At 40.8% G+C, this 27181-nt stretch overlaps 1 protein-coding gene across 4 annotated transcripts in view; it reads right to left on the bottom strand.

The window, feature by feature from the left end:
• amotl1.S (angiomotin like 1 S homeolog) overlaps positions 1-27181 on the bottom strand; it is a 92920-nt gene that overhangs the window by 18400 nt on the left and 47339 nt on the right. For all 4 annotated transcript variants that reach the window (XM_018250351.2, XM_018250353.2, XM_018250352.2 and 1 more), the window contains 3 exons: positions 18061-18205; positions 16221-16310; positions 1219-1364 (listed from right to left, as the gene is read on the bottom strand). In XM_018250351.2, the coding sequence (XP_018105840.1) occupies positions 1219-1364; positions 16221-16310; positions 18061-18205 (381 nt within the window). The remainder of the gene's footprint in view (positions 1-1218; positions 1365-16220; positions 16311-18060; positions 18206-27181) is intronic.

Here is a 27181-nt window from a genome sequence, read left to right on the forward strand (position 1 = left end):
AAGTTAACTTTTAGTATGTTATAGAATGCCCCATTCCTAGCAATTCATTTTAATTATCTATCTTTTATAGATTACAAATTATTTGCCTTCCAAATCTCTTTCCAGATTTCAAAAGGGGTCACTGACCCCGGCAGCCAAAAACTGTTGCTCTGCGAGGCTACAATTTTGCTGTTATTGCTACTTTCATTGCTTATCTTTCTATTCAGGGCTCTCTCCTGTTCATAATCACATCTCTCATTCAAACCACTGCCTGTTTGTTAGGGTAAATAAAACCCCAGCAACCTGATAGCTGCTGAAATATCAAACTGGAGAGATACTGAGAAGAAAGATAAATAACTGAAATCTATAAAAAAACGAAGGCCAAGTGCACATTGTCTCAGAAAATCAATGTCTACATCATATTAAAGGTTAATTTAAAGGTGAACAACTACTTTAAGAAAAAAATATCATTCCTTCCATTTTGTAAGGGTACAGTATATATATTTTATATTGTATGTGTATATATATATATATATATATATATATATATTTATATTTATTTTTTTTATACATTTTATACATGTTAATGTCTGTTGGATGAAGCATTCACCATAGATTTTATTTATCACTACTGGATGATACTATTAAAGGGGCTGTTCACCTTTAAAATAACTTTTAGTATGATGTAGAGAGGGATATTCTGAGACTATTTGCAATTGGTTTTCATTTTTTATCATTTCTGGTTTTTGAGTTATTTAGCTTTTTATTCCGCAGGTCTCCAGTTTGGATTGCTAGTGTCCAAATGACCCTAGCAACCATGCACTGATTTGAGTAAGGGACTGGGATATGAATAGGAGAGGCCTGAATAGAAAGATGAGTAATAGAATTAGCAATAACAATAAATTTGTAGCCTTACAGAGCATTTGTTTTTTAGATGGGGTCAGTGACCCCCCCATTTGAAAGATTTAGAAGAAGAGGGCAAATAAATCAAAAGCTATAAAAAAAAATATTAAATGCAGGCCAATTGAAAAGATGCTAGGAATTAGCCATTCTATAACATACTAAAAGGTGAATTTAAAGGTAGCACCCATTCATACTAATGGAAATAGACAGGGATGCAGTGTAGTAGAGATAAGAGAGCTGCACAAAGAGCAGAACAAAGAATAATCCTAAAGGCACTTTATTAGGATGGGAAGTGAAGCTTTTTAGCTTTCAGCAGTTGAACACGACCAGTCTCACCTCTTCTTCCAGTTTGATCACCTTGGCCTGGGCATTGTTGAGCGCCTGGTCTAGGATTTCAATGTGTCTCCTCTGATCCTCGCTGGTCGTGCGCAGAGCTGCCAATTCCCTCTCCAGCCTTTCCTTTTCCTTCAAGTGCTCTTTGTCTAGAAAGGAAAAGAAATTAAGAACACAAGTCGATCTATCGGAACGTCTCACGGAATCTGGGAACGCGGCCAGTTCAGCAGCAGATGTGAAGGTGACTACAGAACCTCTCTGTTTCACCGACCCGTCCTCTGCTGAGCATCAGCAATAACAAGCCCTCGGCCCAGCCCTTTGTTTTATAGAACAGCAGAACCACAAAGTTAAGGCTGCCGTGAGAGAGGCGGACAAACCTATTCACCATTCAGTACATTATTATTGGAACAAGATTCTCCAGTCCTAAGAATAATTTCTAATTATTACTTAGAGAACAGCAGCCCATGAAAGGCCCTTGAACTTGCACAAGTGTAATACCAATGCACAAAAATGACAAAACAATAAGTGAGCCCAACGCGTTTCGACCACAGTGGTCTTCTTCAGGGAAATCTTTTTGATTTTGCATTATTTGTGCCCCTGAGGAAGACCACTATGGTCGGAATGCGTTGGGTTTACTTATTATTTTGTAATTTTTGTTAATACTTTTTCACTTTAGTTTTTGCAAACTGAGTGTGCAATTCTTCCTTAATTACTTACATGTTAGACTTGGAGACCCTTATGGGGAGCCTCCTATGGATTAGCACCTCGCACTATACTTATAAGGTTGTGCGCCTTCTTTCCGGATATTTTTAATACAAATGCACTAACTGAACTGTAACGGAAAAGGAATTTAAATGGGCAGTTTACCTTTAAAGGGATACGGCCATGGGAAAACATGTATTTTTCAAACTACATCAGTTAATAGTGCTGCTCCAGCAGAATTCTGCACTGAAATCCATTTCTTAAAAGAGTAATTTAAATTTAATTTTGAAATCTGACATGGGGTTAGACATATTGTCAGTTTTTCAGCTGCCCTCAGTCATGTGACTTGTGCTCTGATAAACGTCAGTCACTCTTTACTGCTGTACTGCAAGTGGGAGTGATATCCCCCCTCCACCCCCCCCCAGCAGCCTAACAACAGTACAATGGGAAGGTAACCAGATCGCAGCTCCCTAACACAAGATAACAGCTCCCTGGTAGATCTAAGAACAGCACTCAGCAGTAAAATCCATGTCCCACTGCGACACATTCAGTTACATTGAGTAGGAAAAACAACAGCCTGCCAGAAAGCAGTTCCATCCTAAAGTGCTGGCTCTTTCTGAAAGCACATGACCAGGCAAAATGACCTGAGATGCACCTACACACCAATATTACCACTAAAAAATATACTTGCTGGTTCAGGAATGACATTTTATATTGTAGAGTGAATTATTTGCAGTGTAAACAGTGTAATTTAAAAATAAAAACGACACCATAAAAATCATGACCGAATCCCTTTTAATTTACTTTTATTATGCTATATAACGGCCAATTCCTAGCAATGTTTCACCTGGTCTTCATTCTTGTTTTTGAATTAATTGCCTTGTTCTCCGGACTCTTTCAAATGGGGGGGTTCACTGACTGTCAGCCAAAAAAACTATTGTACTGTATTGTAGAGGCTACAATTTTAGTTACCTTTTTATTTATTTTTGTTCTATCCAGGTCAATTCTTATTCTAATTTCTAATTTAAACCACTGCCTGGTTGCTAGGGTAATTTGGACCCTAGCAAATAGACAGCTGCAAAAAACCCAAACTGGAGTGCTGCTGAAAAAAACTAAATAACTAAAAAAACACAAACAAGGATATGGATACACTTCCCCCCATCTCTCAAACCTTGAGATAATCATCATCATACAAGAATTCTGTGCATCAATTAGACACGTCTGCTAAAGGGGACAATATATTTGGGGGAAATTAAACATGATGTTGGCATTGCATTTATATTGCAAGGTATTCTAAGGCTCTTTAAAGGAGAACTAAACACTAAAAATTAATATGGCTAAGCATGCCATATTTTATATAGTGAACTTATTGCACGAGGCTAAAGTTTCAGCTGGTCAATAGCAGCAATGATCCAGGACTTCAAACTTGTCACAGGGGGTCACCATCTTGGAAAGTGTCTGTGACACTCACATGCTCAGTGGGCTCTGATTGGCTGTTGAGAAGCTAAGCTTAGGGCTCGTCACTTATTATCCAGCAGAAAATGAGCTTCCCCTGTAATATAAGCTGATGCTACAGGACTGATTATTAAATTCTGATGCTAATTGCACTGGTTTCTGTGCTGCCATGTAGTAATAATGTGTATTAATTACTAATCAGCCTTATATTGTGACATTTCTATGTGTACTGTATATTGTGAGTGGGTCCCTAAGCTCAGCAGCACAGAGCATGTGCAGTGAAGAAAAGGAGATGGGGAGCTACTGGGGCATCTTTGGAGACACAGATCTTTACTGCTAAAGGGCTGTGGTTGCCTTGGGCTGGTACAGAAGCCCAAAACATAATGTACAACATTTCTACCCTACTTCTTTAGTTAAGCTTTACTTTACTTCTCCTTTAAACATGGAGTCTGTACCAGATTTTTATTTTCTGCGGCATTAAACATGAAGTTTGAAGTGCATTTGCTCTGCTTTAGGTTCTGGGACATTATATATGAAGTTGGCACTGCACTTGTGCTGTTATCGTGCTTTGAGAAATATATATATATATATTTGTAAGTGGATACCATAAAACTGACAAAACAAATAAATAATGCTGGTTTCTGGTATTACTGTATGAATTGTGTGAAAAATATAATCAGCTCATTCCTCTAACTTTCCTCTTCTGTTCATTGAATGACTATGTTTCTACCTTAAAGCTGCCCACACCAATATTAATCGTGGAAAAGATTTACATTATGTGTAGAGTGGCTCACAGACCCCTACTGATATCCATTTCCTATTTATAAGGGTAATATCAGGAACTGGACAGGTATGTCATTCTAATCAGCCGATGCACCAGATCTATCAGCGGCAGCCAGAACCTTTAGAACAATAGAAAGGTGCCTTGAAGAACACCTCATAGTATACCTGTCCATTTGCCTCACTGGCCGATTGATTGGATAGTGCTTGGTGTAAATAGTAAATAAAAATGAACAGGGAGACTTTCATCTTAAAGGGGTTCTTCACCTTCCAAACGCTTTTTTCATTTCAGTTGATTTCAGATTGTTCACCATAAACAGACTTTTTTCAATTGCTTTCCACCTTTTATTTTTTAACGTTTTCCCAAAAAGTAAGGTTAAAGTTTAATGTCGGCGTCTCTTGTGTCTCAGTCTGGCAGCTCAGTGATCCAGAAGCATCAGAACTGTTACAATTTGGTCCATTTAGTTGATCCATTTCTTAGTGGAATCTATAGGGAATATTAGCAACTATTGTATCAATTCTAACAGGCGACTGAAAGGCTAAAACTAAGTAAGCGTTATCAGAAATGAATTTATAAATATACCAGTAAACCCTCAAAGTAATGCTGCTCTGAGTCCTCTGTCAAAAGAAACACAGCATTTCTTTCCTTCTATTGTGTACTCATGGGCTTCTGTATCAGACTTCCTGTTTTCAGGTTAAACCTCCAGGGCTAGGGCTTGAGCATGCTCAGTTTGCTCCTCTCTCCCACTGCCCCTCCCTCCTCCCCTCCTATGAGTGAGCAGGGAGAGACTCAGGCAGGAAGTGATGTCACACCAAGCTAATATGGCAGCTGCTATCCTAAACAATCAGAGAGAGCTTCTAGAGCGGTTTACTCAGGTATGATAAAGCATTCTGCAGAATAAATATAGTGTTATAGCTTGCACTATTGTGGCTAATCTATTGGCAATAAACTGCTTTGGTAGCTTTCCTTCTCCTTTAATGAAATTCAGGGATTCTGCTCAGTAGGGACAAAGAAAACAGATGTATTAACTAAATGTATCAATTTAGAACAGTTAAAGAGGCGGCAACCCGCCCCCCTCCCAGTGCTGCTTTAGAAGGTAAAACATTTAACTTTACACTTCAATATTAGAAAATAGAAAGTAATTTGAAAGTCTTTATTTCTGGTGAACATGCGAACAACCCCTTTAATGCAAAAATATGCATGTATAGGTATGGGATCCAATTATACAGAATACTTGAGACCTGGATTTTTCCTAGATAAGGGATCTCTATACCTTAACTCTAATAAAAAAAAAAATTTTAATCATTAAATAAACCCAACACGATTTTTGGATTAATTATATATTAGCTTGGATCAAGTACAAGCTACTGTTTTATTATAACAGACAAAAAGGAAATTGTTTTTAACATTTTGAATTATTTTATTAGAATGGAGTCTATGGGAGACAGCCTTCCTGTAAATTGAAGCTTTCTCGATAACGGGTTTCCAGACAGGGCCGGAACTAGGGGCAGGCAGAAGAGGCAGCTGCCTAGGGCGCAACGATTGAGGGGCGCTGGGCAGCTACCTCTTCTGCCTGCCCCTAGACCTGGCTGCGCTCCTCTAACAGCACTTATGCGTGCCAGCGTTGCCGTGCATGTACACAAACGCGTCGTCGCCTATGCGTGCGCCAGCGTCACCACACAAGTGCATTCGCCAGCGTCAGTACGCATCTGCGAACGAGCTACAGGGGAAGGAGGGGGCGAGCTGGCCAGCTGGGTTGCCTAGGGCGCCCAGCCAGCGTGGCCCACCTCTGTTTCCAGATAACAGATTCAATACCTGTTTAACAGCAGAGTTGCTTACACTGCCTCCAGCATACTAAACATGAATATGACAGTAAACTTCCCCTTTAACTATAATTTCAGGCCTGTCAGTTTTGTGTTGCCAGGAGCTGATGTCACAATGGGAGCATTCCTCTCCGGCTCGGCGTTTGCCCAGCTCACGCACTCCAGCTCCTGTTGAATTGAGCGAAAGCTTTGTAGCCGCTGGGCAAGCATCTCACTGTGGCCTCTGAACCCAGCACTGAAAGCAGCGGAGCAATTTGGCTCCAGATAAGAGAGAAAGGCTTCCATTGCCCTAGCTCTCTTTTTGTCAAGTCTAATTAAGTGCTGATGTCTCGTATTGTTTAGCGCTCTCTTCTATCCCGTCAACACTGTGAAATGTGAAGCAATTAACTGCGCTGGAGGTGACTTCATTGTCATTAAACTAACTGGTATTTCAGGAATGGGCTAACAACCCTTCAGTTCTGCTCCTGTCACTACTAACTGGAGAATCGACTGAAGAAACTGCCTGGCTGAGGGGGCTAATCCTGGACAGTGACAGCAAAGAAATTTATTTGACTTTTAAGGCAAGTGCCACACTGTGCAGATCTTGGCCTGCGAAGAAACACAAGTGGAGAATCCACTCCTCTGCCACTGCCCTTCTGCCTGACCTGCACCCAGAAACATTGGTGCCGAAAAGTGACATTTTTATTTGAACCGAACTCTGCCTGCACCAAATAATGGCAATGCTTCCAGGTGCCGGCAGAGCAGCAGATTCTTGGCCTGGTTTCTCTGCAGGCTGAGATCTACATAGGGGCAAATTTACTAAAGGGGTGAATTTTGCTTCGGAAGGCTGTGCTGCACTTCGCGCAAGTTCGTCAGATGTTAATTCACAGTGCATATGCTTATTTATCAAAATGTGAAGTTACTTCACAGCGGATGAATGCTGGCGAAGCTTCGCCAAGGAAAATTCATCAGCATGGGCATTTCATAGCGAACTTTCTGCCTAGCGAAACTTCATTAACACACTTACACTAAGGTCAATTTGAACATGGCGGGTACATATAGGTCATAGTCTTTATTGGAGATGTTGGTGCAAATGTTTGAAGAGGCCACTTATTATTACAAATGTCCAAGGAAGCAAAATAAAGACAAAAGAGATCCTCTAATGTCCTAGACTTGAGCCAACCCTAAAACAAATGTGGCATGCCCCTCAAACGGTTGAAAAAATTTTAAAAAAATATATGTATTTAACATCTTTCAAAACATTATCCCACTTTAAAATATTTTTTTATGAGTTTCCGGCATACAGGATATGATGTTGCAATTTTCCCCAATAAAAGCACTTGCAGTCACAGCTACTGCTCTGGATTTGTCCTACTCCTTACAATTATACTCAAATGTGGCATTTTGGGGTGTGGACACAGGATACCCCTGCAGGAAAATCCACCTACTATTAAAAAGGTTGAGCTACAGTCAGTGTTGGACTGGGCCGGTGGGACACCGGGAAAAAACCCAGTGGGGCCCAGTCTCTTGTGGGCCCCGCCGGCCCAGATCCGCTTCCCAGTGGCCTGCGGCCCCTCTTTGTAGGGGGTCATGGCAAAATCAAAATTTCACGCGTGCGCACTAGCGTTGCGCACTGACGGGCATACACATACCCGGCACCGGAATGCCGGAGAGGCCAGTGGCCCCCAAGTCCGACCCTGGCTACAGTATACCTTTATTTGCTCGTACAGGATATGATGTCACTGACATAAGATTGAGGAGGATGTAGCCTTATCTTATCAGTTCTCCAGGTCTAAGCTGGAGAAGAAAACTCTGGCTAAAAGGGTAACATATTGTAAAGCTCGCTGGCAAAAGGGTGTGAAACTTTGTCAGCAATGAACTCTTTTGCTAGCGAATTGTCCTTTAAGCCTGTTAGTAAATTGGCAAAGTCCCGGCAAATTGCCGTTTTTGGTGAATTTTCGGTAGCGACGACCACTTCTTGTGAAAGATTCGGCCCAATACTGAACTGAATTCTAACCCTAATTTGCATATGCAAATTAGTGAGGGGGAGGGAAAAAATAGAGCTGCCGAATAACGAAGCCTGGCCGAATACCAATCCGAATCCTGGATTCGGTGCATCCCTACCTATAATCCCTCTGGAACTCTGCTATTGAGAATGGTCACCAAAAGGCAGCGTAGAGTTAATATATATTTCTATAAATATATAAATAATACGATGTGTAAAATGATTTACAAAAGAATAAAAATGTAAAGTGTAAAATAAACATTGCATTTAAAAAGCAGCATATATCATGTGATCTTATATAGCGCACTGCTACCCCTGAACTCATCCATTAAAGGGGAACTATCCAAAAATAAAAATATAATCTAAGCTTTGCCATACTGAAATAATACATTTTCTAAATATAATCAATTAAAAATTCTGAACCTTTTCTGAAATAATCATGTTACTTTTCACTCCCCATCTGTTTCTCTTCATTCTCTCTTCGTGCAGGAGTTTGGAGTCACATATTTATTGACAAATAGATCCAATATATCTTTTAGAGGGGGGCCTAGCAGATGTATTAGAGCTCACTCTATTAAAATCACCAGACATCATGTCTCTCTACATGCAAGATTTGTGCAAAAGGGAGTTATTTTGTTAGATTTTGTTTGTGCTGGAATCAGTTATTTGAATGAGCTCTAATTCATCTGCTAGGAAAAGAGCCCCCCCTCAAAAGGATATTTGGGATCTAACTACGGATGCACCGAATCCAGGATTCGGCCTTTTTCAGCAGTATTCGGATTTGGCCAAATCCTTCTGCCCGGGTGGGGACGGAAATTGCTTGACTTTTTGTCACAAAAATTGTGAAATTGCTTGACTTTTTGCATATGCAAATTAGGATTCGGATTCGGTATCCGGCCGAATCTTTCGTGAAGGATTCAGGGGTTCGGCCGAATCCAAAATAGTGGAATCGGTGCATCCCTAGATCTAACTGTCCATGAAAATCTGACACCCAATTCCAGCACCTCTCAAGTACATAGCACTGTATGCAAGAGTAGCAAATAGGGGTTAGTAAGTGGGTTATTTGGAGCCCCTTTGGCACATATTAGGTACAGGGGTGACATGTGCCTGATACAATGTACTGTTTTTTTTTTTAATTTTTTTTTTTTCATTTTTAATAATAGTGTAGAAAGTGAAAGAGAGAAAGAAGAGAAGTAAAGATTGAGTAGAGTGGGAGCAGAGAGGGGTATAAAAACATTCAGGGGAAAGCTTTACATCTTATCACATCACATTTCCCGTAGCATTGGCAGGGTTGTCCTTAAGGGACAGCCATGAGCCCCAAATGGCATCAAACTTCTGCGGGCAACCTCGGGTGAGGTACGTCAGTTTTTGGTTTGGCTGGGAGCTGTTAACTAAGTTTTGCCAGAAGGAACAGGACGGGGGGGGGGGGGGGGGGTTGCTGATTTCCAATTCAGGAGAATGGCTTTCTTTCCAAAGTAAAGCAGTTGCAGATAGCAGAGTCTGGTGTGTTTATTAAGTCCCATGTCTTCTGCCACTCCTAGTAGGCAGGTCGGGGGTAATAGAATTGGTGGGAGGTCCAGGGCCTCCGAGGAGTAGTGTTCAATGTCCTTCCAGAAGCGTTGGATTAGTGGGCAATGCCAGAATATATGCATATAAGAGCCATTCCCTAAAACCTTGGGTGGGTCAGGGGAGGCTTGCCACAGTATTGCAGTGGTTTGACAAGACCTTCCCTGCGTAAGTATTTTTCGAGAGTGGTGTCCGACATCTCTATCGGTCCATCAGATACATGTACTGTTAATATGAATGAATTTTGTTACAACATCGCCATCTGCTGGTCAGTTTCCCACCAGTCTGACCACCAAGTAGTCAAGGAAGTTGTCAGATGAAAGAAAGAGGCTGCTCTGATGTTCTTCTGCATAGGAAAAGAAATTAGAAACCTCTTTGAAATCTTTCCTAAGCAGAAGAACATCAGAGCAGCCTCGTTCTTTCATCTGACAACTTCCCTGACTACTTGGTGGTCAGACTGGTGGGAAACTAACCAGCAGGTGGCGCTGTTGAAACAAAATTCATTCATATTAACAGGACATGTATCCCTTAATATCCTGGAATAAATAAATAAATAATGAATGTAAATGACAAAAGTGCTTAAAATATCACCCTCATCAATTTTACATTCACTTATTTTAAAGGTTTACTTATCCTTTAATGCCACCCAACCACCATCAATGACGCTATATTTTGGGCTCCTTTGAGTGCCGGATAGCCCCATTTGTTCTATTTGACCAATTTAGGCCTATGTTTCACATCAAGTGAGCACCCCAGTACTTTTATTTTTCCTGCTGCCAAAAAATTCACCCAAGACTGACTGCAGGAGCAATCAACTGTACCAAGTAAAGCAGGTGTAACCACACTCTTCCGAAGTGGGGGTCTGCTTTTATCGACAGCTACCACTCCAATTCACAGGGTGGCATAATACAATCCCATAGCACTGCAAGGACTGGAAACACGTGGGGGCACACTTACTTAGCTTGAGTGAAGAGAATGAAAAATACTTCGAATTTCGAAGTGTTTTTTTGGCTACTTCGACCATCGAATTGGCTACTTCGACCTTTGACTACGAATCGAACAATTCGAACTAAAAATCGTTCGACTATTCAACCATTCGATAGTCGAAGTACTGTCTCTTTAAAAAAAACTTCGACCCCCTACTTCGCCACCTAAAACCTACCGAGCATCAATGTTAGCCTATAGGGAAGGTCCCCATAGGCTTTTCTAGGTTTTTTTGATCAAAGGAATTTCGTTTGATCGATGGATTAAAATCCTTCGAAACGTTCGAACGATTTTTCCTTTGATCGAAGGAAATGCGGTAAATCCTTCAACTTCAATATTCGGAGTCGAGGGTTAATTAACCCTCAATATTCGACCCATAGTAAATGTGCCCCGTGGGGTGGGTGAGTTAATAAATGGAGTGCAATTTAATATTGAGCTTTAAAAATATTACACATTCTCATAAAAACTATTTATTAATTAGCCCCTTTAAGAGGGCTGTGATTGAAGGCATTTAAATGTATTGCTATAGATGCTGGGGGTCATTGCCAGCATAATATTTTGGGAGCAGGCACTCAGAATAACGGTAATATTCCACCAGGTTGTTCAAAAAAAAAAAAAAAGAGTAGAAAAAGTTAATTGTGTCCTCAGCCTTACGCGTTTTGTGTTTACGAACACTTACAAACAAGTGTTTGTAAACAAGAAACGTGTAAGGCTGAGGACACAATAAACTTTTTTCTACTCTTTTTTTGAACAACCTGCTGGAAGACTGCCATTATTCTGAGTGCCTGCTCCATTGAAATTTTCGTTTTGTCCGCTCCCCGTGCTGAAGGCTCAGGGCGGTGCACTTGGGCCACTTCCAAAATGTGGTGAGTGAAAACGATACTTTAATTGGGGACCCCCATCCCAGTTTATCTTGGCTTCTAACATTGCAGTAACAGCACGACAGCTTTGGTGACACATGGGAAGAGATCACAAAGATGCACGTCTTGGAAACCCATTCATAAAAGAGATTTGTTTATTAAAATATGTGGAGAAACAATGGTGGACTGCCACCTCCCAACAATGGAACATGTGGCTTTCCAACAATTCCCTCTACGTCCAAATATTGTCCTTTTTTTCCCCATTTTCTTTCTTTCATTACATTAGCCAGTTACAGAGAATAAGATCCAGCTTGGCAAGCAGCACGGAAAATAAATATCTATATCCCTTTCCACCAGATTATTGTCTAAAACATTCCTTCTCTATATATTAACATCCAATATTGTCACTCCACTGGCTCCCACTCCTATGTATAACGTCACATACTGAAAGAAGGAATATTCCATAAACACAATCATTTAACCTTTGTGTGTAGCAGCCCCCCCGTGTCGCACACGCACTCGTACACACGCACAGAGACTGCAGCGAGGAACAAAAGCGCTGACATATAAGAGTGGGCGGAATATGCAAAGATGTCTTTTTCTGGAGAAAGGAAAAATGGAATTCTGTCGTAAATAAGTAAAGGTCACCCCATGGGGCTGCGCTACTTCCAACAATGAAGATAACTCATCAGGCGGTAACGGAAACAATTAAAGTGTCGGAATCTGGATGATGAGCAAAGGAATGGCATGGGGAATGCACATATTATTCATATGACTAAAGGTGAAGGCAGCGCAGGTTAAAAACCCATCTATTTGCACTGTAGCTGCTGCCTGTGTGTTCACCCTGGGGTTATCAGGGCTGATTCGGGCCAGTACTATGATATCTATTTAGGGATGCACCAAATCCACTATTTTGGATTCGGCCGAACCCCCGAATCCTTCCAGAAAGATTCGGGCAAATACCGAACCGAATCCTAATTTGCATATGCAAATTAGGGGTGGGAAGAGAGAAAACATTTTTTACTTCCTTGTTTTGTGACAAAAAGTCACACAATTTCCCTCCCCGCATATGCAAATTAGGATTCGGATTCGGTTTGGCCGGGCAGAAGGATTTGCCCGAATCCTGCTGAAAAAGGCTGTATCCTAGATTCGATGCCGCCCTATTTATATGTCATCCTCTTTATATCAGCACCCTCGTAACAGCTTTCAAGTTATAGAACTGTTTATAAATAGCATCGACTTTAAAGGGGACATTTAGGGTAAGTGCACAGGCTGAGATTCGGGGAGATTTATTCGCCTGGTGACTAATCGCCTCTTCTTCGGGCGACTAATCTCCCTGAAAAGTCTTCCCGCCGGCTAGAATCTAAATCTCCCGCGTGATGGCACTCAGATGGCTTCGTTTTCCGAAGTCGCCCGAAGTTTTCTTGTGAGGCAATTTTGGAAAACAAAGTGCTGCGTGTGCCACCCCACAGGCGATTTAGATTCTAGCCGTCAGGAAGGCTATTCGGGGAGATTAGTCATCCAAAGAAGAAGCGATTAGTCGCCGGGTGACTAAATCTCCCCGAATCTTCACATGTGCCCGTGCCCTAAAAGGGTGGTTCACCTTTAAGTTAAATGTTAGTATGTTATAGCATGCACAATTCTAAATAACTTTCAATTGGCCTTTGTTTTTTCTTTTTTATTGTTTTTTAACTATTTGCCTTCTTCTTCTGACTCTTTCCAACTTTCAAAAAGGTCACTGACCCCATCTAAAAAACAAATGCTCTGTAAAGCTACAAGCGTATTGTTATTAGGGATGCGCCAAATCCACTATTTTGGACTCGGCTGATCCCCTGAATCCTTAGCGAAAGATTTGGCCGAATACCAAACCAAATCCTAATTTGCATATACAAATTAGGGATGGGAAAGAAAATCTTTTTTTACTTCCTTGTTTTGTGACAAAAACTCACACGATTCACCTCTCCGCCCCTAATTTGCTTTTGCAAATTAGGATTCAGATTCGGTTCGGCTGGGCAGAAGGATTCGAATCCTGGATTCGGTGCATCCTTTATTATTATTGCTACTTTTTATTCCTTATCTTTCTATTTAGGCCTCTCCAAATCAATGCATGGCTGCTACGATAATTAAGACCCTAGCAACCAGACTGCGGAAATTGCAAACTGGAGAGCTGCTGAATAAAAAGCTAAATAACTCAAAAACCACAAATAAAAAAATGAAAGATGATTACAAATTGTCTCAGAATATCACTCGCTACATCATACTAAATTCATTTTAATTCCCTGTAAAAATGGAGCCTGTCAAGACAGCAGATAGGCAGAATTACTAGACCATAAACAGGCCGCATAAGCTCTATATCTAGGCTGAGGTAGGACTGCGGGACTGTACAACGCAGCCAACAATAAACTAAAGTCACTTGTGTGGGTCAACATGGTTGAAAATGTGACTTATCCTTAGGGCCCCGTGAGTAGGACCATTTTGCATGCAGGACCCTTAATGCCTACTGTATCTGTCAGTTATTATGTGCAGCACTGCAAAATATGCTCAGCTATACTAATAACGGAAGAGATTCGTTAAATTCCTTTCCCTAATTTGATCATATAGTGGAAAACTTACAGAATTTCGCTCACGATCTGACACTTTTATGCTTTTACTGTTAAGCCCCAATTATGAGGACCTTTCTGTAATCCTTACTCTCTGCACATCAGCGCTCCCATAATTGTTCCTAGCACCAGGCAATTTGACTGTAATGACTGTAATTTTACCCCTCAAGCAATAGCAATAACCTGACCTGCGGCACATCCCGTGCTTCTCGGAGGCTCTGCTGATTGCTGGGAGTAACAGTGTCTAAAAGTAATGAAAATCCCTTGTGTGTCATGGTAAATCCAAAAATTTAAGTGAAAAGAGAAGTCAATACAGGGGGAAATATAAAGATAAAGGAGGGTTAAAATATCAAATATGTTTTGGTAATGCTAAAGATGCCCAACCATACAGTATGTAGGACATGATAAATGCAAATAAAGCCATTGTATAATGCCAAGGAATAGAACCTAGAATAGTGGCCTATAGCCTAAGACTTTCCAGGGATGCTGGGAGTTGTAGTCCTCAATAGTGATTGCCGATTCTGTCCCATTTCGCTTCACCGGAAAAATTTGCAAAGCTCCGAAAACATTTGTGAAACGTATTGAAGTCAACGGGCTTCAAAATAATTTTGATGTGCGACAATTTTAACGCGCGCCAAATGCATTAAAAAGTCAATGGGCGTCAAAATAATTTTTACGCGTACAATTTTTCGGTGGCAAATTTTTGCAGCAGTTTCGCATTGCCCATCACTATGATGGAGAGATTCGTCATCAAATGTTGGAGAGAAAAGGACTACAGTACCCTCAAGTGAAGTCCATCAGCGAGATGGAAGCTAAAGTGGGTTGCAGTGTCCTGACACATTTAAAGGGGACATGTCGTAACTAGTGATGGGCAAATTTGTCCCGTTTTGCTTTGCCACAAAATTCACGAAGACAGGCAAAAAATTTGCGAAATGCAGATTTTGGCACCGGCGACAATTCACCGGCGTCAAAATTGGCGCCGGTGTCAAAGCCGACACCGGCGCCTATTAAAGTCAATGGATGTCCGTTAATCAGCGATGGGGTCTAAATTGTCGTTGGCGTCAAAAAAAACGTTGGTGACAGCGACTTTTAGCGGCAAATTCGCAAATTTATTAGCCGGCAGCAAAACGTGGAAATTCAACTATATTCTAAAATATTAACCCTTATTTTGACATAAGGGGTCATGCATATACTGTACACCCTTGAGAGAACTGCAAGAGCACAAAGGGATGCAGAAGGTGCCAGGCAGCCACGTGTTTACTGCCACAGAGCCACAGAGACAGTGAATACAGAGCTTGAAGTCGCCTGCGCCCCTCACTTGCACATCTATATCAACGTCTGAATACAAAAGGCCAGGAAGAAAAGTGCAAAAAAAGATGGAGGATTCTGCCTGTTTTTTGCACTTTGCACCCTGCCTGGAAGGTAGTAAATGAGTTCTAAAACTCTCCAGTTGGTTGCTATGGTCTGACTTAAAGGGGACCCGTCACCCAGAAAAAATATTCAAAATCCTATTTTATCACATTAGTCAAGCAAAATTAACTTTAATTACACAATATAAATTATTTGAATCTTGCTTCCTTCAGTCTGGGATTTCAAAATGATTGCAAGCAGGCAGCAACCATTTTGTGGACACTGTTATTAAGACAAGCCTTGTATCATCTCAGAATCTTGTTTGTGCACCAGAATGGGGGACCTGATGTCCATCCCCATGTCCTGGCTACACAATTAAATGGTGAAGAGAACGGTGGAATGTGGGGAGAGCAGTGACATCTGGGAAGTGCTGAATGGAAAGTGAAAGTAATTGTCTGCCCCATCTCTATGCCTCAGGTATAGAGGAGGGGCAGACAATATTTGATTGACAGCTGAGATTAATGAATGCTTTAATAAAAAATAGAAATTGGATTTCATGTTTAATTTGAAAAGGACTTTTATTATACAGATGTTTGTGTCTGGGTGACAGGTCCACTTTAACATAAAAAACGAGGCAGTAGTTTGACTGATAAACTGGGAGATGAATTGGAGAGGGTCTGAAAATAAACTTAAGCAGCATATGATTTTCTAAAGTTAACAATTAAAGTTAAATCTAAGGTCAGCTGCCTCTTTAATCTCCACGTTTGCTGTATTTTGGTATTTCCATGTCCAGCCAAGAACAGTGCGATTTAATACAGGGTTTCCTTCTCCCTTGTAACAACGGCAATTTCATGTAACGGAGAATGAAGGGCCCTCTAGCCAAAATGAAAATAAACTCACTTTTTAATGCATAATTCCCCTCTTCCAGCGCTTCCTCCGGCCCATTATACTCCCTGCTGGCCAGCTGCCTGTTGGCGGTCTCCAGGCGGTCTGCACAAACACAGGAAAGTCCATTTAGAAAGCAGAGAAAGCACGGCACATATTATAGGACGAGAAGAAAAGAGCAGCCGCTGATCTGCTTGTGCCTATTCTTTCTCTTATCGGTTATGTGAAACAGATGCTTCCCTAAAGACATTCATCACAGAGAATTAGAAACCCATGCCCTGCCGGGCCTTTTATAAGCCACAAATCTTTATTCAAGGATATCGAGCTGAAGCCATAGTGTTGGTAAGGCTAAAAATATTGACACATTGCTTCCAAGATGGAATCATGGTAAAAATAGTGAATTGTAGGCATGGCAGTAAAACAAATAGCCCCTATGGATATCTCTGTGTAGCTTAAGCCTATAACTGGCCATACACAGACTGACATTAGCCATACATGGACTGATCTTGCACTGTATCCAACTGATCAAGGATGGATACAATACACAGTATGGCCACCTATGTATTTGTGTATTGGCTGGCATGTGGCATTGCCTTTTGACATCTTTCAAACTTACCTGATCAAAGAACCACCTGATATCCCTCGTACATAAAATACTGGTTGGGATTATCTGGTTAGAATACAGCTGACATTTTATTGGCACATTTATGAGCTTCTGAATTCGGCAGTTGGCCTGTGTATGGGTCTAAAACAATGGCCTCTATAATTATCTAATTAGAGCTGAGCCATATACTACTGAGGGGTAATATGATAACTATGTATAAATATATAAGGGGATCATATAATAATCTTTTACCAATAGGTCTTTACAGTTGACACAAGGTTACCCATTCCGATTAGAAGAAAAGAGGTTCCGCTTAAATATTGGGAAGAGGTTTGTTACAGTGAGAGCTGTGAAGATGTGGAATTCTCTCCCTGAATCAGTGGTACAGGCTGATACATTAGATAGCTTTAAGAAGGGGTTGGATGGTGTTTAGGTTTCAAATGGGGTTTTTTCCTTCCTTTGGATCAACTAGCAGTTAAGCAGGTTATATATATATATAGACTTAAAATGTTGAACTTGATGGACATGTTTCATTTTTCAACATAACTTACTATGTTACTAGAGAAGGCCGGAAATGTCCATTAAATGAGAAGCAGAATGTTACTCTTCCAACAGGCACAAGCCCCTTGTGTGATCTGATAGCTAGCCTTTCAGCCAAACAATTGTATCAGAAACAAACAAGAGGAATGCACATTCAATTATAAAAAGTCAAAAATGTATTTCATCGAAACACTCACATATCAGCAATTGGTCCAGTGATTGGCCCTACGCGTTTCGACCACAGGAGTGGTCTTCATCAGGGGCAAAATCCAAGTACATAAAGAGATAAAAAGGCAGGCAAATGTACTTTATGGATTTTGCCCCTGATGAAGACCACTCCTGTGGTCGAAACACGTAGGGCCAATCACTGGATAAATTGCTGATATGTGAGTGTTTTGACAAAATACATTTTTGACTTTTTATAATCGAGTGTGAAATCCTCATGTTTTGTTTTTGGATTTATGTATAAGGAGGTTTCATTTGGGCAGTCTCCATGGGATTAGCACCTCAACATTACTTAGGTTGTGCACCCTCCAAATTATAGTTCTAAACAATTTTATCAGGTCAATTTGGCCAACCAGTTGGGGTGAGAACCAGGCAAAGATCTGCTCATGTGGTAAACTCTGTAAATTAATGGTACTTCCCCCAATTGGCCAGTTTAACACACTAGATGAAAAGGAATTAGGATGAAGAAATCCTTTTAAGACATACCTCTTAAATCCCGATTAAAATCATGCAGCCTCCGAATCTCGCCCTCCAATCTGTTTTTCATGGCTTTGTCCAACGATTCTCTCTTGGTAGACGACTTCACCAGACTCTCATAAGCCTCAGAAATCTTCTGAATTTCTGTTTCAAACTAAAAAAGAAGCCATCGAGATTAGATATGTACTGAATTGACTGTATCGCAACCCAGGGAATTTAAAGAGGAAGCCTTTCAAGAAGTTATGGATTCAATTAGGACTTGGATCCCAAGAGGATCTACAATGGGGGGGGGGGGCGGATCTGGTTGGAAGCACTGGAGGCCATACAGTAAACCCCAAAATATTGGTTTCTATTTTTAAGTTTCTGGGAAGCCTTTACTTTCCGTTTAATTGAAAAAGCAGTCTATCAATGTGAAGTGCTGGGCACACAGACATTAAAACAAGGATGTAAAAAAATGAACAGTCTTTCTATCTTGTGGCATATATAATGGCTTCCCTGCCTTCAGAAACATCTCTTTCCACCAGGCATTTCTTTACAGGCAGATGTATAGGACCAGCTTGTCTCTGCGTGTGATATTGGCCTAATAACTGTGACCCCCATGGGGGTACGGCCCTGGGGGCTCTATGATTCCTGAACACCAATGCACCTCTTCAGCCTCCTCTGATGAATTGCTGTACACACAAGTGCACCCACTGATGCAAAGGACCCATGGAATTGCCATCAGCCTAGTCCTGGCTGGTACTTCCAAGGTTCTCGGAGCAGGCTGCGCATTAGTTGCAACTTTCTTGTGACATGTGAATCAGGCACTAAAGCCATAATTAATTCAAAGGTTTTATTCGTCCATTAAAATTGGCACTGAATCGCCTAAACATCGAGGAACCATTAGCTTGACGTTATAAAACCTTGACGAATAAAACCTTGAATTTATAAATAGAGTATTTAAGTTTCTCCTTCCGTTGTGAACCGTGATCTTTTGTATGGTGTTGGACTATTAAGCTTACCGGGGCAGCTCTTTACGTGATGCACACGGTGGAGGTAGAGTTATACCGGTGTGCTCCCAGGTAATTATCCTTTGCAACTAAAGCCATACTTAATGCTTTGTGTCAGAAGTCAAAATTCCATCACATATGCAGGGGAATTTTTTTACCAAAAGGTCACCGATTTGCCTCTATATCGGTGTAACATTGTGATGGACACAACTGAGCATGAACCTGCTTGAATAAAACAATGCAATGTCGGCAAAAAGCAAGTCCAAAATTTGCACTGTATTTGTTAACAAGAGGTACCAATCTGATGGACTGTCCCCTTAGCCCAGGGCTGTACAACTGGCGGCCCGCAATCCCCCACAAATTCATACTAATCCCCTGTATTGTTCACACCTGTGTTCCCCCTGTATTGTTCACACTTGTGAAACCTCTCTTGTTCACATCCTAAAGCCTGTACTGTTCCACCTGAGACCCAGACTGAACCTGCCCACATTGTTCACACCTTATTCAGAATGCTAATGGGGCACCAGCACTATGCCATGTAGTACATATTAGAATGATAGCTTTCCCTATCTCCTGCTCTGTTGTGCCTTCCCTCCCTGTATGTACCATTCTCTGCTTGCCCAGTGCTGCTTGTGTGTGCCATTCTCTGCTTGCCCTACACTACCTGTGGGATGTAAGCCTGTTAGGGGTTTGTTATTGGAGTTTGTTAGCATTTCGAAATTGTTGTTAAAAAGATACTGTCATGGGAAAACATGTTTTTTTCCAAAACTCATCAGTTAATAGTGCTGCTCCAGCAGAATTCTGCACTGAAATCCATTTCTCAAAAGAGCAAACAGATTTTTTTATATTCAATTTTGAAATCTGACATGGGGCTAGACATATTGTCAATTTCCCAGCTGCCTCCAGTCATGTGACTTGAGCTCTGATAAACTTCAATCACTCTTTACTGCTGTACTGCAAGTTGGAGAGATATCACCCCCTCCCTTCCCCTCCCCCCAGCAGCCTAACAACAGAACAATTGGAAGGTAATGAGATAACAGCTCCCTAACACAAGATAACAGCTCCCTGGAAGGTCTAAGAACAGCACTCAATAGTAAAAGCCAAGTCCCACTGAGACGCCTTCAGTTACTTTAAGTAGGAGAAATAACAGCCTGCCAGAAAGTAATTCCATCCTAAAGTGCAGGCACAAGTCACATGACTGGGACAGCTGGGAAACTGACAAAATGTCTAGCCCCATGTCAGATTTCAAAATTGAATAAAAAAAAATCAGTTTGCTCTTTTGAGAAATGGATTTCAGTATCAAATTCTGTTGGAGCAGCACTATTAACTGATGTGTTTTGGAAAAAACATGTTTTTCCATGACAGTATCCCTTTAAGGGCCCCTAAGGTAAACACCTTAGGGGCCCTTAAAGGGATACTGTCATCGTGTGGGTTGCTCTATTATCCACAGGGGAGGATGAGGCATATGGATTTAAGGGTATGTTTTAACATGACTTCAATTTTTCACATATGAGTGATGAGGGATTTCCCTGCAGTGAGCACAAACCATTTGGTATTTGGTGTGCTACCACCATTAATGTGGATATGATCTTAAAAGTTATTGTGGTAATATGGGTGTGGTTTACAGTGGGTGTGGTTTAAAAGGGGGAGTGGCCAAGTCTGACTTCCATTATCGGCCCTCCGCCACATAGGCCAGTAAAATTTTGGCCCTTGGTACCACATAAATTGGACAGCACTGCATTAGCCAATCAACAGGCATGATACATACAGATTGTGGAGTACCTGTGGGGTACAAGAGAAGCAGTAACCCCTACTCATCTGTTGGCATCACAAACTTACAATGCATAAGGGCCACGTGACGACTGTACAGTTGGGCAGGCAGTTTATCAAATGATACAGAAATGATGTGTGTGTGTGTGTCCAGTGTGCAGTAACAGTCTGGTACAAAGGAACTCACAGCGATTTTGTGTAAATAAAACTCAGCAGACCCCAATCACACATTTTGTAGGACTTCGCACCCTGGCTACAATGGAAGCCTCTGCATTGTCTTCATGCCGCACACATACAGAATAAACCTCCCTCACTGGCAAATCGGTGACAAATGTAACAAATCTTTGGCAAATGATATCTGGTGGCCTGAAGTCCTTTCCACAAGCCCAGCCTGGATGTACCGCAGCTTCTCTCCAGATATACATTGGTAGCAAATGAACACTGAGCTCTAAGCTGTACTGTGCAGATAGACACAGACATAGGGGAACTTAAAGGACCAATAACAAACATTTATATATAAAAAAAAAAAATACTTAGTATACATAGAAGAAAAACACTAAGACAAATTAAACTTTAAAATTGCAAAGTCTTTATTAAGAAATAACTTACCGAAACTCCGCTTGCGCTACTCTTCAGAAAGCGATCCATCGTGCTTATAGGAGATAGTCAGGGAGGAGAAATCGAGCGCCGCATGATAGATCGTGGCTGTGTCGCCTTTTCTGAAGAGGAGTGCAAGCCGAGTTTTGGTAAGTTATTTCTTAATGAAGACTTTGCCATTTTAAAGTTTAATTTGTCTTGGTGTTTATATTTCTTTGATGTATACTAATGAATTTTTGTAAAAATTTTTTTGATGTTACTGGTCCTTTAAATGGCTAAACAAGGAGAGCCCAGCAGGCTAGCATGACCCTAGTGAAGGTCAGACAAGGTTAAACTTGGTACCCCGGATGCATCACAATGACGTTATGCACTCGGCATCTCTCCGTGGGCCCACATGGAACAGTTCACGGCACAGTGATCTCTCACTCTTGGAATCTGTTGTTGCTCTATTGATATTTGAGTTCATTTACAGTAGGTTGTACAGTAATTAATCTGTACCGGGTGTAGCCTGTGATAATTATCCAGCCTTGTTGCTTCTCAATTCTTCACATTCTTTGGACTGACCATATGTAAACTACACACCAATATTATCCTCTGTCTATAGGGGATAATGTAAACACCCTGTAAGTCACACTGCAGGCCCAGGGCATTTATAAAGGTCCAAGGTACACAGTCACATCTGTGCCAATAGGATCACTGAGACAATGTCTACGTCAGTGGTTGTTGGTCTTTTTCCCATTCAAAGTCCTCTATGGAGAGACAACCTTTGGTCAGGGCTTATAACAAGGTTACAGATGATACATTAGTGAATCAGCCATAGGGATGCAACAAATACACTATTTTAGATTCCCTGAATCCTTCACGAAAGATTCGGCTGAATACCGAACCAAATCTGAATCCTAATTTGCATATGCATGGGTGGGAAGGGGGAAAACATATTTACTTCATTATTTTCTGTCAAAAAGTCAGGCAATTTCCCTTCCCACCCCTAATTTACATATGCAAATTAGGATTCGGTTCAGCTTGGCAGAAGGATTCAGCTGAATCCTGCTGAAAAAGGGCGAATCCCAAATTCGGTGCATCTCTAATCAGCCATTATTTCACAGTGCTCACCACCAAATCTTACCCTAACTGGCCTTATAAATACTGTATATACATATATTTATATTTGTAGGGGATCTGTTAACATTCCACTACCTTGCAGTCACACAGAGGTAACCCGTGCCCTGCTGGAGGGTGGTATTCTCATTGATCCCAGTGTATTGAGTATTTTCCTAGCCCCCCATGTTCTTTATTCTTCATTAAATCTATTGTTCATGGTGAAGAACAACTGGCACCCAATTCCTTCTATATTCTATTGATGCTGCATGTGAGAGTTGCAGTTCAGCTCAATTGCCCATGTGAGAGAGTCTTACTTAATGCATGCACTACTGGGAGTTGCAACTCACCAGGACCCTTATTAGTAATAAATTGGCTTGTGAACTAAAGGAAAAGACTGTCCCAAGTAACAGTGTTACACACACACACATATATATAGTGAATAAAGTACCCCCTCTTGTAAAATATAAGGATATTATAAGTCACCGAGGAGTTTCATGACCATATAAAAAATTACAGGTCATGAAACTCCGAGGTAACTTCTAATATCCTTATATTTTACAACTGGGGGTACTTTATTTATTATAATACACAAGTCTCAGTGAGTCATGTGACAGAAATGACATCAGAACTCACCGTTTATAACCGATGACATCAGAACTCTCCGTTTATAAGGATAACATTTCCAAGATATTCATAGCTTTTGTGTAATATATATATATATATATATATATATATATATATATATATATATATATATATATATATATATATATATATTCCTTTAGTTAAGACATTGCAGTGGTGGGAGCCAGGGGACTGTGCAGGCCCCATAATGAACAAATTTGCCTTTGCAGTCGATTGTACAGTTTCCTGTGCTGCAAAATGAACCATTTTTTTCCAGTAACATAACCCTAATCCCGTCTTCCTTCTCTCCCCCCTGCACAAACAGAGAGGCACGTGAGCTTACAGATCAGACCCCTTCCCTGCCGGGGACTCTACCCCTGAAAGCTGCTTTTGTTCCCAGCGACATGTGAGGGGAGGCTGGAGACTGTTTGAACATGTTCATGTTTCCCAGCGGCTTTGCAATTTCCCTTTCAGGCGGCTTTTCATTGATGGATCCTGGTGCCAACCCACTCACTCTGCCTACGCCAGGCACAAGGGAAAACCAGGCCAAGGTATTCATTATAAGGGTGAAAGTCAGGCAAGGGGCACAGGGGAATGTGTTAATGGGGACCCTCGAAATGCTCCGGTATGGGACCTGTTATCCAGAATTGCTTGGTTCCTGGGGTTTTCCTAATAAGGGGTCTTTCTGTTAACCCAATAGGGTTGTTTTGCCCCCAGTAAGGAATAATTACATCTTAGCTGGTATTAAGTATAAGGCACTGCTTTATTATTATACAGAACAAGGAAAATCATTTGATTATGAATTATTTCATTATAATGAAGTCTATGGAAAGGCGGCCTTTCTGTAACACACACTCACGTATGGGACCTGTTATCCAGAATGCTCCGGACCTGGAGTATTCCGGATAACGGATCTTTCCATAATTTGGGTCTTCATGCCTTAAGTCTACTAGAAATTCATTTAAACATTAAGGCTGGTTTTGCTTCCAATAAGGATTAATTATATCTTAGTTGGGATCAAGTACAAGCTACTGTTTTATAATTACAGAGAAAAAGAAAATCATTTTTAAAAATTTGGATTATTTGGATAAAATGGAGTCTATGGGAGACAGCCATTCCTTAATTCGGAGCTTTCTGGATATCAGGTTTCCAGATAACGGATCCTATACCCATATATATATATATATATATATATATATATATATAAATATATATAGTAGTTACTATATACTTTACTATATATATATATATATATATATATATATATATATATATATATATATATATATATATAGTAAAGTAGTTCAGCACACCAAAAACGTGTATTTACAGGTATGGGACCTGTTATCCAGAATGCTCTGGACCTGGGGTATTTCGGATAAGGGATCTTCCCATTATTTGGATCTTCATGCCTTATGTCTACTAGAAAATCATGTAAACATTAAATAAACCCAATACAAATTAATTATATCTTAGCTTAGATCAAGTACAAGATACGGTTTTATTATTACAGAGAAAAAGGAAATCATTTTTAAAAATTTGGATTATTCAGATAATATGGAGTCTAGGGGAGACGGTCGTTTCGCAATTCAGAGCTTTCTGGATAGCAGGTTTCCGGATAACGGATCACATACTATATGGATGTGGCTACCCTCAACATTTATTGATGGCTTGAAAAAATACTCCTTCATTGAGATGTTCAACATACAGACTCATTACCAGTTATCGGGCGACAACTCCCAGCATGCTTGGAGATGAAGTTCAGGAGCTGAAATGTTTAGAAAATGCCCTGCTAATACTGCACCTTCCTGTCCCCAACACCAGCAGAAGCCTCTGTCAGGCACATTTGATTCAGTAAATGAAACCGATCGGTGGAAGCAATGCCAGGTTTTACCCAGTGCCCCAGGACATAATCGCCTGAAATGGAAATTTCTATTTTCTGAAGCCGGTGGCATTTACATTATTACAACCAATGCCATCGGGATAATACAGACTGGCACCTTTTGTTCATGTTAAAGGAAAACAGAACCCCCTCACCCTACTTTGTACTTTGCGTTATCTCCTCTTCCTCAAGCACACAGCTCCCTCAGTGTAGAACACCATGGGTTCCTGTACCTGGTCAGCCAGTGCAGAATTGGGCAGTGAGGTTGCGTCCGCCATAGTCGGCCCCATCTGGTCATTGGCTTCTTCGAGTCGTCACAAGCTGATCTGGACCTAAATTGTACTCTGTATTATTCTGATCCTCGTGAGTTTTGACACTGAATGTGACATAGATACAGGGTGCCCACCTACAGCAAATGCAATGCAACTGGATCTCTCTGCACTGCTGAGTTGCGACTATGCTGTTTGCACTAATCCCCATTAAAGGAAAGCTATGTCCCCCAAACAATGTAGGTCTCTATAAAAAATATATCACATAAAACAGCTAATGTGAAATCCCGGCTTCATGTAAATAAACCATTTTCATAATAATATACTTTTCTAGTAGTATGTGCCATTGGGTAATCATAAAAACAAGGGCCGCCCCCTGGGATCGTACCATTCACGGTGCACACAAACAAACCAAACATGTTAGGTCACATGAGCCAATTAACAGACAGAGTTCTGTCTTTTGCTTCCACACTACTTCCTGTTACAGTTAGAGTTGTAGTATTTCTGGTCAAGTGATCTCTTCCTGTTACAGTTAGAGCTGCAGTATTTCTGGTCAGGTGATCTCTGAGGCAGCACACAGACCATCACGAAATGGTGGCTCAAGATAAACAATGTCAAAGGACAATATTTACTTAAAGGAATTGTTCAGTGTAAAAATAAAAACTGGGTAAATAGATAGACTGTGCAAAATAAAAAATGTTTCTATTATAGTTAGTTAGCCAAAAATGTAATGTATAAAGGCTGGAGTGATTTGATGTATAACACATCAGTCTGAACACTACTTCCTGCTTTTCAGCTCTCTTGGTTTACACTGACTGGTTACCCTGGCTACCAGGCAGTAACCAATCAGAGACTTGAGGGAGGGGCACATGGGTCATTTCTGTTGCTTTTGAATCTGAGCTGAATGCTGAGGGTCAATTACAAACTCACTGAACAGAAATATACCATGTGGGCCCCCCTTCAAGTCGCTGACTAACTATAGTCTATAACTATAGAGCTGAAAAGCAGGAAGTTGGATTCTGGCTGTTTTATTAGACATCTGTTCACTCCAGCCTTTATACATTACATTTCTGGCTAACTAACTATATTAGAAACATTTTTTATTTTGCACAGCCTATCTATTTACACAGTTTTTATTTTCACACTGAACTGTTCCTTTAAATATATTCCAGTTTGATAAGATTCTTTAATATGACACTTAATATGATATAAACTATCTCTGTTGCTTAAATACTCATTTTGGGGGTAAAGTTTTCCTTTAATAAAAAAGGCCCAATGCTTGGACGAGCCCTAAATGGAGTCAGCATTACAGAGCAGGGGGGTTTCCTTTAGAATCAACGCCCAACAGAAGCCACATCTGCGGAACATTATTTTCGGGGAAAGCGACACCAGCTTCACAGTTTGTTTGACTATTTACTCAGGCCGTTTGCATCAGTGACTCGTAGAAGTCAAAAGGGCATGTTCGGTAACACGGGGAAGGCGGGGAGAGACCCTTTCCGCACATGTGGGCAATTTGTTAGCGTTTCCTTATTTTGCTTGGCCTTGTCCCAATCGCTCTGCCAGCTAGAAATGTAGGTGATGACTAAGGGATGAACAAAATGAACTTGCATGCCAACAAAAGGAATGTTTCACTCACGAGGGGGGTGCTGTAGTGAAAGTGGCATCATCCGTTTGGCCAAAATATACTACAGTAGAACCCCCATTTTACATTTTTCATGGGACCAGGAAAAAATTATGTAAAATCTGGGAAAATCTAAAATCAGGGAAATTTGTGAAAGGGGTGGTTCACCTTCCAACACTTTTTTCAGTTCAGCTGTTTTCAGATTGTTCCCCAGAAATAAAGACTTTTGCCAATTTCTTTCTATTTTTTTCTTTTTTACCATTTTTCCAAAATCTAA

The sequence above is a fragment of the Xenopus laevis genome, chromosome 2S (assembly GCF_017654675.1).
Source record: "Xenopus laevis strain J_2021 chromosome 2S, Xenopus_laevis_v10.1, whole genome shotgun sequence".
Classification (NCBI taxonomy): domain Eukaryota; kingdom Metazoa; phylum Chordata; class Amphibia; order Anura; family Pipidae; genus Xenopus; species Xenopus laevis.